At 38.3% G+C, this 20,880-nt stretch overlaps 1 protein-coding gene across 1 annotated transcript in view; it reads right to left on the minus strand.

The window, feature by feature from the left end:
* SLC25A12 (solute carrier family 25 member 12) overlaps nt 1-15,991 on the minus strand; it is a 106,851-nt gene extending 90,860 nt beyond the window's left edge. The window contains exons 1-2 of the mRNA XM_047722159.1: nt 15,890-15,991; nt 14,881-14,934 (exon numbers count right to left, since the gene is read on the minus strand). Coding sequence (XP_047578115.1) covers nt 14,881-14,934; nt 15,890-15,901 — 66 coding nt within the window. The 5' untranslated portion in view covers nt 15,902-15,991. The remainder of the gene's footprint in view (nt 1-14,880; nt 14,935-15,889) is intronic.
* Between the last annotated feature and the right edge of the window lie 4,889 nt (nt 15,992-20,880).

Here is a 20,880-nt window from a genome sequence, read left to right on the forward strand (position 1 = left end):
AGAAGGAAGAACTAACATGAGATGCAAAATAAAAAAAGATACTAGAGATGGGTTATGGAGATCTTTGTTCTTTCTACAACTGTTTGAGAGATGCTTGCTTTCCTTAATCAGATGTCAGTTTTCAAAAAAGAGTATGAAAACATTTCAGAGTTAGTATTAACAAAATGTGGCAACTAATTCTCCATTTCTTTTTGCCACATAGGTATCTCATATCTAAAAGTAGTACCTGAATTTGTCTGCCAGGATTACCACCACTACACACAGAACACACACACACACGCACACAGAAAGTATACTGTACTTACAGAATCACCAGGATTTCACAACATTCTTGATTTTATGAGGAAATAGAGCAGCCTTAGCAGAAATCAAGGACACAGCAGCCAACAAGGAAAACAAATGCTTTTGTTGACAAGTACTGGAACAGGCTTTGCCAGTATCTGGGGTTATAAATGATGCCAGAGAATCACTTACCCTGAGGTATTTTGCTAGTGTTTTCCCCAACTCTCCTAGTCTACTTTAACTTGATTTGAACTGAAAGATAAAGTGTATAGCTCAGAGGGGGAAAAAAAAACAAGTCTTCTCATCCAAAAGGAGTCAGTACTTGACTTTTGCAGGAGACAGTTAACTAATTAGCTCATTAAATTAGAGACAATTACTTGGCAATGTCAGTGAGTCTGTTTGCCTGAACAGACAGAAGAGGGAGTATAGAACTGACTAGAATCTACCCACAGTCAGTCAAGATGCTAAAACATGTTAGGTATTATGTTAACAAAGAAAAGCAAGTACCTTAAAAACAGGTGATATATTTAAACCAAAAGTATATTTTAAAATACTTTTAAAATAAGAATGACCCATTTATTTTAAACAACTCCATTACTTTCAATGTTTATTTTAATTGACTGGATAATAATGTTTTAAACAAAGTAAACATGGCCTTGAGTAACACAAAAGGCTAGAAGTCAGAAAACTTTTAAGAGGCCGTATTAAGATTTCTCTCTGCTAACCAAAATGACTTGCATATTTACACTAAAAACAATAAAAAGCAATGTAAAACAAAGTTTTGGGTCTCCCAAGCTAACAGTTATGCTAAAAATTTAATAAGACAACTAACTTACTCATTTCATCATTTCCATTTTGTTACTGTCATTTCAAAGAGTGAACCAAAATTTCTTTAAATGAAATTGACCAAATACTGTATCCACACTCCAAATAACTTTAGAGTTAATCACTTGCCATTTCAAAGATGTCTCTTAAGCAGTTGTAAATCCTTCTTGGGCAGGAATTCAAGGACACATGAAAGACATTGACAAGAAGTGGCTGACATCATCCAAACAAAATAGGTGACTTATTTCTTTATTAAACTTTTTCCAAATCCAACTTAAGTATTTGAATGTAAAAGTGCACATAGATTTGACATTTCCAGAAATATTTAAATTTACATTTATTTCACATGTGCTTGAAAAAGTTTTGACATTCTGAAGATTGAGAAATAAAATGGATCCTAATGAAAGATTAGAATATGTATTGCTAATAAAAGATGTTAGGGTTTCACATATAGATAGATACACATACTTACACTATTGTACTTACACTGAACTACCTCTAGCTCCAAATGAGATGATGTTATCTAGAAATGTTTTGCCTACCAGGCCAATGGATCAACATATCAAGGTATCACTTGACTGAAAGTAAGTCAGACAGTAGTAACTCCTTTAACAATTTACCAAATTTTAACCTATATCACAGGTTACTACAAAGCAGACTTTACAAAGAATTTTCACAAAATCCTAAATTTCTACTGAGTAAGGAGGAAAAGAAGGTTAACTTAAAATTCAATGACACAAATGAGTAAAAAACCCAAATAGTCTAAATGAATCAAATTGCCTGTTTAAAATGGCTTAAGTTCAAAGACAAATAGATCCTTTGATATTTTATATGTCTAAAAGACTTTACAGAGATTACAAAGAAAAAAAATGTTTTAAAGATTTTATTTACTCTTTTGACAGAGAGAGACACAACAAGAGAGGGAACAGAAGCAGGGGGAGTGGGAGAGGGAGAAGCAGGCTTCCGGCTGAGCAGGGAGCCCAATTCGGAGCTTGATCCCAGGACTCCAAGATCGTGACCTGAACTGAAGGTGAAGCTTAAGGACTGAGCCACCCAGGCACCCCATAAAGAAAAATTCTGATCTGCTGTAACTATAAAGCTGGTTGCTTTTTCAAAAGTATACAGTGTAAAAAAAAAAAAAAAAGTATACAGTGTATCAAAGATTTTCTTTTTAAGTACGCACACCAAAACCAAGGTAATATATTTAGAAGCACTACTAGTTAAACCAAAAATCTGCTAACATAAAATCTTCCAGTTATTTTGCATCCACTTAAAAAACAATTATTAAGTACCAATTGTGTGCTGGACCCTACGTGTGGTACTAGGGATGCAAGATCACAAAAAACATAGTTCCTACTCTCACACTAGCTCAGAGACAGTGGCATGACAGATACTGAAACCAGGGTCAGAAAATGAGTTCTAATCCCCTGTGTGATTTCTTGAGTGAAACACAGCTTCTCTGAGCCTCTTCTCTAATATAAAACAGAAAGATAGCTCTCTTGATGTAAGGGGAAAAATGAGATCTTGAACACCAAAGTACTTGGAAATTGTAAAACTAATGCATACTGAAATACTGTAGTTCTTCTAAAAAGTTTAGAAACACAGAAAAGCATAGGGTCCCGGTTTCCCTCCTTGCTTATTTAATTATTCTGCTTTTGCCCAAACATGAAGGAATTATTGTCGTAACTCTTCATCTTCCTCCAAACCAAGGTCTCCTTGGAGTTGGCTTCCACAATTCTTGGGTTTACCACATCGGTCCTAACTGGTCTAGCCAGCTTAATCTCTGCTTATCCAACTCGTGGCCGTAACATGAGTCAAAACACACTGTTGCTCCATGACTTTGTTCCAACTAAGATGAACTGACATTTTCAGATCTTAATACCCTTTTAATATAAGTAACTTTCAAATGACAATGTCACAAAGTTTGGTAGTTACAGATATCACATAAAGCATTTCCCATATAGAAAAATGAACACGTGAATGATGGAAGAGCTGAGCATACAAAGTTAATCCTCCTGCTGTCCTTAACTTTACTGCTCTTACTCCTAATGGAAGCCAAATTTAGTCAAGAATGTGTGCCCTTTCACTACACGAGCACTCTGCATGAGGAGCAGACTGCAACAGGCCTGACACACAAACCCTGTTACAACAGCGCAATGTAGAATTCATCTATCATCAGTAATGTTTTAATAAGAAAAAATAATTTTAACATGTGTGGCCACTTTTTAAAAGATTTTAGTTAGTGATGCAAAAAATTTTTGGTATTTACTAAAACCAGCTACACATGCATTAGGAAAAGGCAATTTTATCCATCTAATTTTATTTTATTTATTTATTTAAACATTTTATTTATTTATTTGACAGAGAGATACACAGTGAGAGAAGGAACACAAGCAGGAGGAGTGGGAGAGGAAGAAGCAGGCTTCCCGCTGAGTAGGGAGCCTGATCTGGGGCTCAACCCCAGAACCCTTGGGTCATGACCTGAGCCAAAGGCAGACACTTAACAACTGAGCCACCCAGGTGTCCCTATTTATTTATTTTTCTTTAAAGATTTTATTTATCTGTCAGAGAGAGAAAGAGAGAGAGAACAAGCAGGGGAGTGGCAGGGAGATGGAGAAGCAGGCTCCCCCGTCAGCAAGGAGCCCAATGCAGGACTCATTCTCAGGACCCCAGGATCATGACCCAAGCCAAAGGCAGACACTTAACTAACTGAGTCACCCAGGTGTCCCATCCATCTAATTTTAATTAGCATTTTCTATTGCATATTTCACATACAGTAGAAATAAACCTTCTATTCGATTTTGCAAAAAAAAGTTCTCCAAACATCTGCTTTCTAACTCAGCTTGTTTCCATGAAATATTATGCACTTCTTTTTCTTTTTGCTTCAGTGAATGTATTTTTACTATCCATTATATCAAGTCCTACGGTCATCTACTAAACAATGCAATTCCTAACAGAGCATGGAGGTACAAGACCCTTGTTAATCACTGAAATCAACTGAAGCTACCATAATAAACTAGGTCTACCAAAACAATTTTCCTCTCAAAATGGCCAAAAACCTTGGAAATAAAATAATGACCCCAGAGAACTCAATAACTCAAACTAGAATGCTTCTCAGGGCACATTAAGTTGCATAATTAATTTGCATTGTTCTTAAAATAATACTTCAATCTCTTGGTCTAAGTAACCATGGGAACATACAAGGAGCATATATATATTTGCAAGCCTGGGTAAATCATGTTTTTGACAATCAAGGTGCAGCTCCTAGGGGGACGGAAAGCTTTAATGTTGGTAAGCCTTGATTAAATAGCAAGATTTTTGCCACAGAGAAAGAAGGACCTTTATTGTGGTAGGGAGTAGAGAATATTAGATTTAGGAGACAGATCAACCAAATATAATGTAATATGAACATGACTTGGATCCTGATTTTAACAAATCAATTTTTTTTTTAAGATTTTTATTTATTTATTTGACAGAGAGAGAAAGAGATCACAAGCAGGCAGAGAGGCAGGCAGAGAGAGAAGGGGAAGCAGGCTCCCCACTGAGCAGAAAGCCGGATGCGGGCCTCGATCCCAGGACCCTGAGATCATGGCCTGAGCTGAAGGCAGAGGCTTTAACCCACTGAGCCACCCAGGCGCCCACAAATCAAATTTTTTAAAAAATGAAACAATCAGGGAAATTTCAATACTGAGTGGACATCCACATTATCAAGGAGTATTTTTACCTGTAATAATCAAATTATGGTTTGATGGTTTTCAGAGTCATCACCTTTAGAGATACTAGAGTATTTGTGTATGCAGTGATACAATGTCTGGGAATTGCTTCAAAATAACCCAATGCAGCTGCAATACAGACGAAGCAAGGTTAGCCATAAGAGTTGGTGAAGCTGAGTGATGGATATATGATAATTCATTATACTATTTTCTCTAACTTATACAGATTTAAAATTTTCCATAATTAAAAAAGACTTTTTAAAAAATGACCAAAAAAGAATGAGATTATTCTATATGTACCATATGTACTCATATCTCCAAATAATATTAACTAAAAAAGCCGAGTTGCTTTGAAATACATAAAGCAAGTCTCTTCTACTTACTGTATAACCTTGAGCAAGTTACTTAACCCTCCTAGGGCTCAGTTTTTTCATCGATGAAAATGGGAATATTAATGGTTCCTACCTTATAGAGTTGTTTTGAGGATTAACTATAAAGATTTGTATAAAATACTTACAATATTGCCTGAGACATGATAGTTATTCAGTAATTAAGAAATAGCACACACAGTTCTAGAAGCCCAATAGTGGCCATGGCACTGGTTTCAGTGAATGCCTCAGCAACTTCAGTAATATTAAGTAAAAGAGAGCTGAACAGAACAGGGAAATGATTTTTAAGTTACACACATAAAGAATGTATTACAAGTCTCTCTTTTAGGTCTGTGTTTTGGTATTTCAAAGCCTACTTGGACCATCATTCTTTCTCTGGTCCAGACTGAGCAGGTGAAGATTCCAAAAACAACCTCTGCACACAACTTCCACAGTCTCTCAATCTCAGACCATGGCTTTATCTTTTCTCAAAACCTATAAACTTGAGAGAAGTCACCTCTTATGGTGGTATTTCTGAATGTGGGGATTTGTAAAGATCTTCAGGTACAGGTCTCAAGAATGTGAGCAATTAGCTAATTACATGTTCATAATCAGAAACACATACTAACATCTTAATCACTTTATAGGTCCAGCACAGTTGCCTGGGAAAGACAAGGGACTCAGATCTTACTCAGGAAAGAAAAATCTTCATCTTATCTCAGAAGAAAAGGAGGGGAACCAGGAACTAAGCTCCAGTGTCAGGCATCATTTACAAATTACCTCAGTTAATCTTTCTAACATCCCTATGTGTTAGGTGTAGTTACCCCTTCTCAGACGGATGAGCAAACAGACTCCAAAGCTAATGTAAATACCTACAGTCATACAGCAAAAAGGGATCAAATAAGGAATCAACTCCAGGTCAGACTACAAAGCCCTTGAAGACCCTAGCTATTGGTCTCCTAGATGAAAAGGAGTCAGTGAGGGGCGCCTGGGTAGCTCAGTGGGTTAAAGCCTCTGCCTTCAGCTGGGGTCGTGATCCCAGAGTCCTGGAATCAAGCTCCGCATCGCATGGGGCTTCTGCTCAGCAGGGAGCCTGCTTCCCTTCCCCCCTCTCTCTGCCTGCCTCTCTGCCTACTTGTGATCTCTGTCTGCCAAATAAATAAATAAAATCTTAAAAAAAAAAAAAAAAGAAAGAAAAGAAAAAGAAAAGGAGTCAGTGAGGCCTCACTCAAGATATTCTAACACCCCCATGGACAGGAGGAAATTAAACTGGAAGAATCAAGGCAGTCATCCATAAGAAAGCAAAGAAACATATAAGGAAGTTTACATAATAGATCAATATGGTCTATTTAAATATGACCTATTCAAAATGTAAATTGAATTATTCCACTTCTAATGTGAAAGATCTTCAGCAGTTTCAAACAACATTCTTAAAAAAAAATCCAAACTCTTCTGTGGCCTACAAACAAGGCCGCACCTGATAAGGCCTCCGGCAGCCTCATCTCTTACTGGTCATTCACTCCCTCACTGACTGACACTTCAGGCACACTGGCTCATTTCTGTTTGCCAAAAATACCAAACCCTTATCTACATCTAGGCCTTTAGACATGAGAGCCCTCTGTTCAGAATTCTCTCTACCCACCTTTTAGTCTCATCTCTAATAACACAATCTCAGGGGTCTTTACTGACCACCCTCTTGACAAATGATGGCCTTCTCCATCATTTTGTTTATTTCCTTATTAGTCTTGTCACCTTCCGCAGCTGCTTTTTGTTTTTTTCCAAGTCTGTGGGCTTTGCTATTGTCTGTCTCATTGTGACCTAGAATGTGAGGTTTTACCTTCACTGAAATCCTCTTATCTAAAATCTATAAAGGTAGGGGCACCTGGGTGGCTCAGTCAGTTAAATGTCTGCTTTCGGCTCAGGTCATTATCAGAGGTTCCTAGATGAAGCCCCACTGCTGGCTCCCTGCTCAGTGGGGAGTCTGTCTCTCCCTTTCACCCTGCATCCCCTCTGACTCATGCTTGCTTTCTACCCCCCTCCCCCCACCTCTCTCAAATAAATAAGTTTTCAAAAAAATCTTTAAGGCCACCTGATTGGCTCAGTTGGTTAAGCATCTGCCTTTGGCTCAGGTCATGATCCTGGGGTCCTGGTATCAAGTCCCACATTGGACTCCCTGCTCAGTAGGGAGTCTGCTTCTCCCTCTGACCCTCTCCACTCTCAGGCTCTCCCTCATTACTCTCTCTCTCTCTCAAATAAATAATTTTTTTAAAAATAAAAAATCTTTAAAATCTATAAAGGTAGAACCTAGCACAATGCCTAACCTGACACACGGTAGACAATTAAAAATATACTTATGGAGGGCGCCCATCAGTCGTTAAGCAGCTGCCTTCGGCTCAGGTCATGATCCCAGGGTCCTGGGATAGAGGCCCACATCAGGCTCCCTGCTCAACGGGAAGCCTGCTTCTCCCTCTTCTGCTCCCCCTTGCTTGTGTTCCCTCTCTCTGCGTGTCTCTTTCTGTCAAATAAATAAAATCTTAAAAAAAAAAATATATATATATATACTTATACATATATATATATATATACTGATGGGTAGTAGAACACAACATGGCATTTAATAACACTAATTTTCTCATCTTTTCAGTGATTTTTCAATCCTTCAGTTGACTCAAAGATAAAATCTATGATGTGAGTATGCCTTTAATGCCTAAACTTTTTTTTAATGAAAACTTTGTATAGTTTATGGCAAATGCTAATATACTAAAGATAAAGGCTATTGTCTTCAATGCCTACATTCTAAAGAACTGGTGAAAACTCTTAATCAATATGGCTGAGAAAACTATAGATCCCCTTCTGTGTGTCTCATACTGGGTTTACTCAACCCAATTGAGTCTGGGAAGTCCTCTTTTAACTTCAGGTTCTGAACTGTTAAATTTTTACTTTTTAAATTATTCACTTGGTAAAAATCTAATACATATACATCAATACTTTGTTTTTATTTTCCCCTAATAATTTTTTTAATTTTATTTATTTGACAGAGAGAGAGAGAGAACAGGAACACAAGCAGGGGGTGTGGGAGAGGGAGAAGCAGGCCTCTCACCGAGCATGGAGACCAATCCCAGGACTCCAGGATCACAACCTGAGCCGAAGGCAGATACTTAATGACTGAGCCACCCAGACACCCCTCCCCTAATTCTTCTATAAGTATATATATGTGTAAATATACATATAACATATATGAAATGGCATTTAGAAAACTAAAATCATGCTATATACACTTAATTACATCTTTCTTATCTCAATAGTACATTGGAAATCTCTCTAAATCAGCTGATATAGGCCTCATTCTTTTTAGTTCTGCATAATTTTCCAGGGATGGTTATTCTAATTTTTCTACCACTCCCCTTTGATAACATTTCTCTTGTTTCCTACCTTTTTTCCTCAAGGAACAACTCCATGCTGCAACTAACAACTTTGTACACATATTCTCTTTTCTTTTTTAAGATTTTATTTATTTGAGAAAGACAGAAAGCGCGAGCTTGTGCACACAAGCAGAGGGGTAGGGCAGAGGGAGAAGAACAAGCAGACTCTTGATGAGCAGTGAGCCTGATTCAGGACTAGATCCCAGGACCCGGTGTTCATGACTTGAGCTGAAGGCTCACTTAACTGACTGAACCACCCAGGCACCCCTTGTACATACATATTCTTACGAGTATTTTTATTTCTCTGGGATAAATATCCCAAATGTAGGACTGTTTGTTCAAATGGTATCTTCTTTCTATTTTAAACTATTGCCAGATTGCTTTTCAAAGAGTCTTTGTTTCCACAAATACCATGTGAGAGCACCTTTTCGCTCCACACTGAGCCTCAGGAGATGCTATCATTTGTAGTACACATTCCATGCTTTTGAAAACATAGCCCTGATGCCTACTCCAACAAAGTGGAAATGTCTCCTGCTAAAAGCTCTGTTTAATTCCCTTCTCAGCTCCACGTTACTGCAAAAAATAAATATGTAATATGAAACAAATGTTTATTGAATAAGAGGATATTTCTTTCCATTAAAAATATGTTATCATAAAAACCCTAAGGAAGAATCACACTGCTTTACATTAGCAGCATCTTCTTCCATTTCTTCTCTAAAATAACACAGAAGAAAACGAATTTTTCTAATTTTTATATGGAATATGATCTTCATTGTTACATTGGTGATAACGAGAAAAAGAACAGGATGGGGCACCTGGGTGGCTCAGTCGTTAAACATCTGACTTCAGTTCCGGTCATGATCTCAGGGTCCTGGACCTGAGTCCCATGTCAGGCTCCATGCTCAGCAGGGAATCTGTTTCTCTCCCCTCCCTCCAGTCCTCCCCCCCGCTTGTGCCCTTGCTCTCTCTCTCTCTCTCTCAAATAAATAAAATCTTTAAAAAAAGAGAGAGAGTAAAAAAACAGGATTGATATAATATTTGAGTTCTATATTGCAGCATGTTTCTAGTCTAACGTATATAATGATACAGTCTCAAATGTGTTGCTTTTACCATACCAATACATTGATAAATAAACAATAAAAAGTCTACCAACTGAAAAAAAAAAAAAAAGACCTTGACAAACAATTCACTTAGAACAGTTTTTTATAAACCTACTTGGCCACAAAGCATAGACTAGATTAACTTCTCATTCTGAAGTTTGTCAGGTTTATAATAAACAGCCTATGACATTCCTGTTATCCTCACCTTACCTCCCTCTTCATTGCTTCTATTGTCTCCTTTTGCTACTGTATATTTCTGATGTAGCGAAACTGGGTCAATGATGGTGTGTGGGTGAGAGAAGTGAAAGAAGAGATAAATCAAGAAATGACAATTGTAAAGGTAGTAATAGTAAGATCTTAGCTTGACAACCGGTTGTAAAATTATAGCACAGTCTAACACATACGAATTCATTTGTTGTGCTCCAATTTTATGAACTTGTAGGGGACAGGAAAAACAGAATCCTAGTGAATATTATTGTTCTTTTTTTTTAAATAGAAAACATAGCTCATCAAAATTTGAGAAGTAATGAACACAGAAAAAATAAACGTATTTTCCTATATTCAAAATAATAATGCACTTTATTTTTATAAAGCCCTTCTCACAAACTTGCACACATAATTCCATTAAAGTACTTTCAAAGAGGAATATTTTGCTATTGACAAAAACAAATGAGTATTTGTGAATTAGAGAGTTAATCCAAATTTTACAAAGAACAGCTTTCAACTAGGGACACCTGGGTGACTCAGATGGTTAAGCATCTGCCTTCGGCTCAAAAATCTTTGGGTCCTGGGATGGAGCCCCATATCAGGCTCCCTGCTCAGCACGGACTCTGCTTCTCCTCTCCCTCTGCCCATTCCCCCACTCATGCACATACACTCTCTCTCTATCCCAAATGAATAAAGTCTTTATTTAAAAAAAAAACAACTTTCAATTGTATTCCAAAATTCAAAATCAAATCTTCTCTGTAGTCTTTAAACAGCTCAAATGATCCTGAACTCAAGTGGCCCCAAAATTCTACCAAAGCCAAATTATACTAGTAACAATAACCTATATTTTAATCTTTGTATCTTTTTGAAACTACTTTAAATTCCCATGGGACAATTCTCTCTAGTTCTCCTCCTCCTCCTTTCCACTTCAATTATGGATATGACTCATAAATCAGCCCCTTATTCCTGGTCTTGTTTCTTTTATTTTTAATCCCCTCACTACAAGGAATTATCTAACACCTGTACAAATTTGTCACTCCCCAAACCTGACAAATTTAACATACTGGGCCAACAACCCAACTTAAACTGCTCCCACCAAAAAAAAAAAAAAAAAAAAAAAATCCCAAAATTGATGCCTTATCAATTAATATCTATCCAAATTCACTACTTCTTCCCTTACTTTTACATTTAACACCAAATTCAATGGATTCATTCCTTACAAAGTCCCTGGTGTTGTCCTTCCTTTCTATTTCCCCAGCCATCAGCCACTCCAGGTCATTATCTCCCACATGTATTATTTCAATAGCCTCTTAGCTCATCTCCCTACCTACTTCCAACCTCTCCACACTTTATCCAACATACACAAAGAGCTATCAGAATTCACCACTTCAATTTGCCCACTCAGAAACCCATAGTGCCTCCCTACTGTTTCAAATCCAAACTCATTGGCCAAATGTTCTAGGTAGTTACAGTGTAAAGGCACTTTTTTTTCATCACCTAAGTAACCAGGTTTTTTTTCCTTTAACTTTACAAACACAGCTGCCACTAGCCCCTCATATACCTCTAGCTTTCAAAATATTATCTGCCCCCCATTTTGAGACCCCACAAGTGATTTAGTGTAATGGATAAGAGTATACATTCTGCAGTTTGATTGGAATCCAGCCTCCACCACTTAAGGACTAAAGGGCATTAACCAAGTCGTTTAACTTCCTCTATTTAACAGGGACTCTAACCCTACCTCCTAGGGCTGTTATGAAAATTAATACAGTACCCTTAACACATTAGGCCATTGCCCAGTACAGTGCAGAATGATCAATAAAAGTTAGCCATTGTCATTATTATTACAGCCACTTTGATCCAAGCAAGCCAAATTGATTGCTCTACCAGAGTCTATGCATTTGACTTCATTATTCTTGACTCCCTCGACCACAACCTGTTAGAGATTGACTGGGTCTGAGGGAGGAGCTAGTCCCATGTCCATTACCGTTCACATCTATGCTCAGTCCTCTCCTTTGATTATTCAACTGGTATCTACTGCTAAACTAAATACAACTGCACACACAGCACACAGCAAACGGTCCTTAGTAAATGCTAAAGAAATATGTAGTTAGGGGAGCCTGGGTGGCTCAGTGGGTTAAGCCTCTGCCTTCAGCTCAGGTTATGATCCCAGGGTCCTGGGATCGAGCCCCGAATCTCGGATCTCAGGCTCTCTGCTCAGCAGGGAGTCTACTTCTCTCTCTCTGCCTGCCTCTGTCTACTTCTGCCTACTTGTGATTTCTGTCAAATACATAAATAAAAAATCTTTAAAAAAATACGTAGTTAGTATTTTTGCCTATTATCTCTAAAATACTAATAAACCACATGCTTCTAAAATAAAACTGTTTCTAAACAATGTCCTATAGCTTAAAGTAACTATAGTTTGAAGTACTTGAGAAAGGAATAAAAAAATCTGCTATCTTACTTGGTAACTGTCCTCTAATTGGCTCAACTAACTACAGTATATCCTTCTAGTTGCTGAAGGTAAATATTTATGATCTCTTATCTATCAATAATTCTTGGGCCAATGCCTTATAACTAGTGCTAAATGTACTGTTATGATTTCCCCAATTTTTCAATATAAAAATAAAATATGGTCCTCATCCAAAATAATGTGTAAAAAGACAATGATAAGGGAGTGCCTGGCCAGCCCAGTTAGTAGAGCATGCGATTTTTGACCTCAAGGATTTTTGATCTCCAGGTTGTAAGTCCAAGGCCCACACTGGGTGTAGATATTACCTAAAAATAAAAATCTTGGGGCGCCTAGGTGGCTCAGTGGGTTAGAGCCTCTGCCTTCGGCTCAGGTCATGATCCCAGGGTTTTGGGATGGAGCCCCGCATCGAGCTCTCTGCTCGGCAGGGAGCCTACTTCCTCCTCTCTCTATCTGCCTGCCTCTCTGCCTACTTGTGATCTCTGTCTGTCAAATAAATTAAAAAAAAAAAATCTTAAAAAAATAAAAAATAAAATAAAAATCTTAAAAAAAAATAAAGATAATGATAAGATTTAAAAGTTGTCAAAAAGCTAGGCATAGGGGTGCCTGGGTGGCTCAGTGGGTTAAAGCCTCTGCCTTCAGCTCAGGTCATGATCCCAGGGTCCTGGGATCGAGCCCCGCATCGGGCTCTCTGCTCAGCAGGAAGCCTGCTTCGTCCTCTTTCTCTTCCTGCTTCTCTATGATCTCTGTCTGTCAAATAAATAAATAAAATCTTTAAAAAAAAAAAAAAAGCTAGGCATAGTGCCAGCTCTCTCCATATATTTCTATCCTCCCTCCCCCAAAAAACCAAATCCATGCAGAATCATAGAATTTTTTTCCGCAAGATTTTTTGGTAAGATTTATTTATGTTAGAGAAAGAGGGAGCAGAGGGTAGGGGCAGAGAAGAGGGAGAGAAACTCAAGCAGACTCCCCATGGGAAGCAGAGCCTGATAATGGGGCTTGATCTCACGACCCTGAGATCAGACGTGAGCCAAAATCAAGAGTCCAACGCTTAACTGACTGTGCCACCCAGGGGCCCCTCCACAGGATTTTTAAGGATTTCTGAAAGGACCTCAATCCCCATTTTCTGACATCCCTCTGAGTCCCAAATAAGAGGGTGAAGCCCAGGAAGGCCAGACAGGTAGCCTACAGGTACAACAATCAGAGGGAGGACTGGGAATTGAACCCAGTGTTTCTGACACCTTCACGACATCATACATCATTTCAACTGATTTCTTCCATGCCTACTTAATCTAGAAAAAATTAACAATATCACACAAACTTTTCACAAAACAACTAAGTATAATCATACGGTGCAGTTAATACTGACATTTTTTCCCGCTATTTTCAAGAACACTTGTGAGGAATAAAGGTTTCAAGCCATAAACAGATCATTTCTATTACAATTACTTATGTTCTGGAAATGATACTTCCCTGTATCAGATTTTATAAAATTTAAGATTCCAATTTTTGCTAGTTCTTTTTCATGAACTACACATATGCATGGTCATCTATGCAGCCTCCTCCCCAACAATAGCTTAAGCAATCCATGCCTCAGATAAAAATGTCATCTATTCCAGGCTGATCAGCATATGTTAGAATCTGTTCCTAATATAGAATCACAGACTTTTAGAGTTGGAAGGAACCTTGGAGATCACCTCTCATTTTACAGAGGAAACAAATACCCAGCAGGGCCCAAGGTCAAAGTTTCTATATAAGAACCCAGGTCCAGAATAGAAAGTTTTCAGAAGAATATTTCAGAGAAAAACACCATATCTGGTGGAACACCTTAGCTTGTCTCCCTTTTCATCTATTTCTTAAGTACAACTTCCTGCCTGAGGAACTTCTGAAATTTAAGAAAGCAAAACAAAAAAGTAAGCCAACTTTTTAAGTCTACAGCCAAGTTGCTGATCTTAAAAACTTAGCAGAAGGTGGATCCTTGCAAGAACTGTAGACAGTAACATTTTGTAACAAAACCTCAAAAGTTGATGACTATAAATAAGCAGAGGGACAAAAGACACACACAATTAATAATAACTATAATATTCTTATCTCTGCAACAAATAACATAAATACTTATAAGGAGAAAAACTATAAACTTGCAACTTTCAAGAAAGAAATTTAGTCACCATACCTAGTAATTACACAAGAGTGTCAATACATTTTGAAATATAATTTTGATCATAGTGCTTAAGGGAAGTCAGAAATTCTTTTCAGTGTTCTTCTTTACATACTTTAAGTCATGTTAAAAAAATATTATGGGGAAAGTATTTTATCAAACTTTAGTAAAAGAAATCTTTATTCAAACCTTAAATAAAATATTATAAGCTATGTTTGTCTATCCATGTTTTTCAAAATGAATGAAAATAGAAAAATACTGAAATTTGAGGCCTGAAAAGCACTAAATTTACAACGGTTTTTGTCCCAATAAAAGATCATGCTACATAAGCCAATTACCTGTAGGAATATGTTTCTTAACTCATGAGGATCACCTCGCTTGGTTGTTTGCACCTGTAAGCAAAAAAAAAAAAAAAAAAAAAAGCCAGTTAATGCTTTACTAGAAACCACATAATCTCTTCAGATTAGAGGTCTCAGACGCTAACAATCAATGCTCTTATCTTTTATAAGGGCATTAGTTTAAAACAAACCAAAAGTACCAATACTGATAAACCTGTCAAATTTGGCGATCTGTGACTACAGGGGGTAAGTACAGGTGTGAAGAGCTTAATATATAGCAAATCTCCCACATTTCCTAACTGGAAAGGGAAGGCAGGGAGGATCAATCTCTTACTTTACTCCACATCCACTAGCAAAACAATAGCAACAACCCACCTCCCAATCAAGAGGCCAGCAAGAATAGAGCAACAGGAAAGTTGAAACACCCAAATTAATCGCCTGGCCTAGCAGCCTTTCTTCCCCACGTAAAGCAATCCAGAAAATAATTATCTCCTCCTTTTCCCCATCCAACCTAAAATATGAAAGCTGCGACAACGTTTCCAAATACTTTCGACATCCTGCCACCTGCAGCACAAATGCCAACCACTGCCCCCGGCCCCACTAAAGCCCCAAATTACTCAATTACTCACCCCCTCCCCCACTGCAATACAGAGATGCCTTAGGTATCCCCGGCTTTACATGCCACTTCCTCCTACTCCCTTTCTGATGCCCTCCAAGTCCGGGCTCACAATCCCATGCACCTAGAGCAGGACACTACTCTTCCTTCACCGACCTGTGGTCCTCCGAAGACCCTCCAACTCATAATCCCTCCTCCTTCCCCTCCCCCAGCCGGGCATCCTCTCCCTCGGGTCCAAGCCCCACACAGCTCCCCCACCCGAAAGCTGGAGCCCCAGGATACGCTATCTAAAAACCAGGCAACGAAGGAAATGGTAGGAGGTGAAGGGCTGGAGGCAAGGTCCCCGGAATGGCTCTTATGCAATAAAGGCAGCAGCAGAGAGTTGGGAGTCACCTTGACCGCCATGCTGTGCTCGGAAGCCGGGGACGAGCGAGTGAGCGAGCGAGGCCGAGCTGTCAGGGCGCGCGCGCGCCGCCTTCCCGGCCGCGCCCGCCCTCCCGCTCGCCGGCGCCGCGCGCGTCCCTATGCAAATGAGCCCGGGGCGGGGCGGGAAGAGAGCCCCGAATCCCCGCCAGAAAGGGAGCTGGACCCGGGCGGGCGGCCTGCCTAGCTGGCGGGGAGGACGTGCCTCCCACGGGGAAGACTGGAGTGCCAGCCCTGGGAGTGCCAGCCCTGGGATTCCGACTCGCCGCGTGGTTGCCTACGGCTGAGTCTCCGCCAGGAAAGCCCCAGGTTTCTTAAGGCCTCTTAGTGGGTGTGGCTTTGGGCACCGACTTCAGCCAAAGTCGTTTTCTCCTGAGACTTAAAGGAACACGGGGGATCCAGATAAAGCAAGATTTCGACGGATCGAATGACATGTCCCCTTGATGATAAAAATAATAAATGAATTAATGACAACAAATGGCAAATATTGACAATATAAAAGAGGGGCGACCGTGCACCCAGGGGAAAAACCTAAGGAAACATAACAATAACTGTGTCCTTAAATTGGCATGAGATGAATATGCTCAATATATTTGTAATTCTTGTCCTATTGTAAAGCTTTATTAGTCGGTTCACTCCACACTCCTAATCACCTAGATCTTTTGTGCAATGAGGCACAAGTGCATACGGAAACTAATCCATTTTTCTTCAACAGGACTGGTACTGAATCCTGGCCCCACTTAGCCCAACATAAACATTGCCGGTCCTGCCTAAGTAGTAGCTCTATCTTGAATCAAAATAATGTCTCTAAAACCGAATTTTGCCATTCTGACTATATTGAACCACAGACTGATTCACTCAGCAGACATTTACTGGGCATCTATTATATGCTAGACATAGTCCTGCTTGTAAAAAATAGAAAACAAGTAATATGTAGTCCCTAACCTCTAGTGTTTTACAGATGGTCAATGCTTCCCTAAACCCCAACCTTAAGTATATATTTTTTCTGTTTGTGACTACAGGCATACTCCTTTAAAAAAAAAAAAAAAAAAGCTAACAAATAAGATTTATCTTAAACTCTTAATCCCTCTCTACCTTTTTCAAGTTTCCAATGTTCGATCTAAGAGGAGACTTTCCTTTTCTCCAGTCCCACTAATCATAATATTTGTGTTAAGTAGTTAAGTTTATAGAAATGAGGAAAGAGGAGGGGCAAATGGAAATTGTTGATAAGGAGTGCTACATTAGTACCATAATGAGCTTTCCTGCTACAATTGATTTAAATATTACATTTATTCAGTTTGTTCAAATTTCTTTTAACAATGTTATTGGACATAAGGATCTACAAACTTGTATTTTGTTCTTCTAGCACTTTATGCTCCTGATACTTTGTTTTCTCTTATTTCCTGAAGTTTCTCCAAGTAGGAATCTCAAAATGTTTATTTTACATAACTTTACAAGGGAAGAATATCTGTTTAGTAAGCCAAATTTCCTCAGTTTGAATACAAGTACTTAAAGGAAGGAAGGCATTTATTTAAAATGAAAGAATTATTTCCTATTGGAACATGTTGTTGACCAAATCTATATTGTTGGAGTGAAAATTTAGGGTCAGACTGGCAACTCCTACAGAGGAAGACAACATCACATGTTTTTAAACAGAGCCCACCATAATAATTCCTAGGTATAAGCACCAAACACAATGGAAATTTCCTTGAATAAAAAAAATAGGTGAGGAGCACCTGGGTGGCCAGTCCGTTAAGCTTCTGGTTCTTGGTTTCAGCTCAGGTCTGATCTCAGGGTCATGAGATCGAACCCCACCAAGTTGGCTTGAGATTCTCTCTCTCCCTCTGCCTCTCCCATTCGTATCCTCTCTCTCTAAAATAAATAAGTCTGTTTTTAAAAAATAGGCTATCTTTGAGAAAAATTATATATATATATAATTTATATATATAATATGTATATTTTATATATAGATACACACACACACAATATATATATATATATATATATATATATATATATATACCTTTAAAAAAAATAGCTGAACTTTGAGCAAGTCCAAGAGCTTCACTGGTGCCAATCTAGTTGCACTGGAGATGATGTAATAATTTAAAACTAAATAAAGCTGATATACAGAGAAAATAGAAAAGCTCAGCTACCCAAAATAAAGATGGATTTTGCTAGATTTTTTATCTATCCAAATATAATAAACAATAAAATGGATAAAGGTATTAAAATGATAAACTACATGGAAATAAACTAAGTATTTAAAGAAATACAAAAGTCTATGAGTTAGAACTCCTATTCTGTGAAGCTTTGTGATCTATCCTTCTGTTATAATGACTGATGAAAGGTATTATCAAAAGTTAAAGCAGGGGCGCCTGGGTGGCTCAGTGGGTTAAGCCTTTGCCTTCAGCTTGGGTCATGATCTCAGGGTCCTGGGATTGAGCCCATGTCGGGAATCTCTGCTCAGCAGGGAGCCTGCTTTCCCCCCCACTCTCTCTGCCTGCCTCCTCTCCTTGCTTGTGATTTCTCTGTCAAATAAATAAATAAAATCTTTTTTAAAAAATGTTAAAACAAATTAAAACTTACTTTTGCCTCAATTGCAGATGATCAAGGTTGAAGGAAAACTTATTAGTTAATGGAATACCAAAATACAAACCTGTCAAATAATATTCACAATATATTTGAGAAAAGGTAGTAGAAATAGTTCAAAACTTCAGTTTAAAAAAAAAATATGTGCCAATAAAGTAATTTATAACTCTTCCCTTAAATTTCAAATGACATTTGTAAACAGAAATAATTTTAAAACTAGGGAACAACTATAAGTTGAAAACGTAATAATTAAAACAGCCTATAGAAAATGACATTTCAGAAAGCAAAATTGGAAGTTAAAGGCTAAAAGACTAGTTGCAAATATATTGTCATTAATAGTCACTTTTAAGAATTGATTTAATAAGAGATTCAATATGTAGCTTTACTGAGCCAGGAATTTACATTTGCTTGTGAAGTAGTTGCCCATGAAAATAATATACTACCCCAACTACAGAACCAAAATATGGGTTTACTAGACAAACCCGCAGAAACATGTTTCTAACTCCTGAGCAGCTTACATTAAATTTATTTGAAACCGTACAGTCACTTTGTGGGTGAAAGTTAGAATTATATTAATGTCTAGTGTCTTAATAAACTAAAATGTAATAATTAAAACAAGATGCAATTTCCAATGAGCCTGCTCTGCCACAACTCCTGGCCATCCTTCCATTTTTAAAAAAATATTTTATGTAGGGGCGCCTGGGTGGCTCAGTGGGTTAAAGCTTCTGCCTTCGGCTCAGGTCATGATCCCGGGGTCCTAGGATCGAGCCCTGCATTGGGGTCTCTGCTCAGCAGGGAGCCTGCTTCCTCCTCTCTCTCTGCCTGCCTCTCTGCCTACTTGTGATCTCTGTCAAATAAATAAATAAAATCTTAAAAAGATATATTTTATTTATTTATTTGACAGAGAGAAAATCACAAGTAGGCAGAGAGTCAGGCAGAGAGGTAGGGGGAAGCAGGCTCCCCGCTGAGCAGAGAGCCCCATGGGGGGGGCTTGATCCCTGGACCGAAACCATGACCCGAGCCAAAGGCAGAGGCCCACCCCCGAGCCACTCAGATGCCCCGTCCTTCCATTTTTAATAACATACTATTTCTGTTTATTTTCTAGCCTCCTCCAATTATTTTACTGACACGAATACATTTTTTTTTCTTGTTTCCATATCCCACACAGCTACTATGGATGTCATCTTGCAAGAGGTAAATCCAGGTACTGTATAAACACTAGAAGAGCATTAGGGACTGACTGACTAAACCAGGAGTGAAACTCTTCCTAGGGTGAAAGTACATATACCATCATTATGATGAGGAATAAACTGCATTTTATGCCTCCCATCAAGATGAATCTCACTTAAAATAATTGAAATAGGGGCTCCTGGGTGGCTCAGTCATTGGGTATCTGCCTTTGGCTCAGGTTATGATCCCAAGGTCCTGAGATCGAGCTCTGCATGAGCCTCCCTGCTCAGCAGGAATCTGCTTCCCCGGCTTCCACTCCCCCTGCTTGTGTTCCCTCTCTTGCTATCTCTTTCTCTGTCAAATAAATAAATAAAATATCTTTTTAAATGTTTCAAATAAATAGCTTGATCTGACTTTGGCACACACACATACAAAGGATATTTGAACAGCTGGAACTTTGAAGTAATATTGATCTTGACCTAATAGAACTATAAAATGGTCCTTTTTATTTTACTGAAATGCTACAAAACTTACCATTTTATAAGATGTGCTTTAACTCCTTCCTTGCTAAGAATATGGGGAAATGGCAAGGGGTAGGCTAAGGAGAAATATTAAGCCTTAGGTGTCCAAGTTTGAACAAATTATGTTCTACTTCATAGGCTGACCTCAAAATCAGCCAGAAATTATTATTTCAACCCAAACCACTTATAGATACTAGATAAATTAGACATTTTAGGACTTCTCTATATTGTACTAGTATTATACTCCCTCTATGAACATTTGGTCTTATTTTAATAAATTCTCTTTTTGGTGGAGAGGGAAGAGTGGAGTATCAAAAATCAGATGGAATAGTTGTACTTTTATAGTTACATCTTCCTAACCTGCTCTTCCTCACACCTGGACTCTGAGTCCTATAAATTATGCGATGGGGGTGACAGTGATTTTATTTTTGGACCACAGTCTTCTTTATTCCCTTGTGGAGGCAATAACCATTTTCTTTTCAATGGATTTGGGAAGGAATTCATGGAATGAACTGCTCTAGATGTTCAAGTCTGTGAGGGCCCTATCACTATACTAGTCATGTGTAAGCTGATATTTAGTGAAAAACCTTATGATCAGATGGAGAATTGAACTAAATGAACTGTAATGTTTCTTTTCATACTCTGTCATGATTAAGAGTGAGCCAAATTTTAGCTAAT

The sequence above is a fragment of the Lutra lutra genome, chromosome 3, assembly GCF_902655055.1.
Source record: "Lutra lutra chromosome 3, mLutLut1.2, whole genome shotgun sequence".
Classification (NCBI taxonomy): domain Eukaryota; kingdom Metazoa; phylum Chordata; class Mammalia; order Carnivora; family Mustelidae; genus Lutra; species Lutra lutra.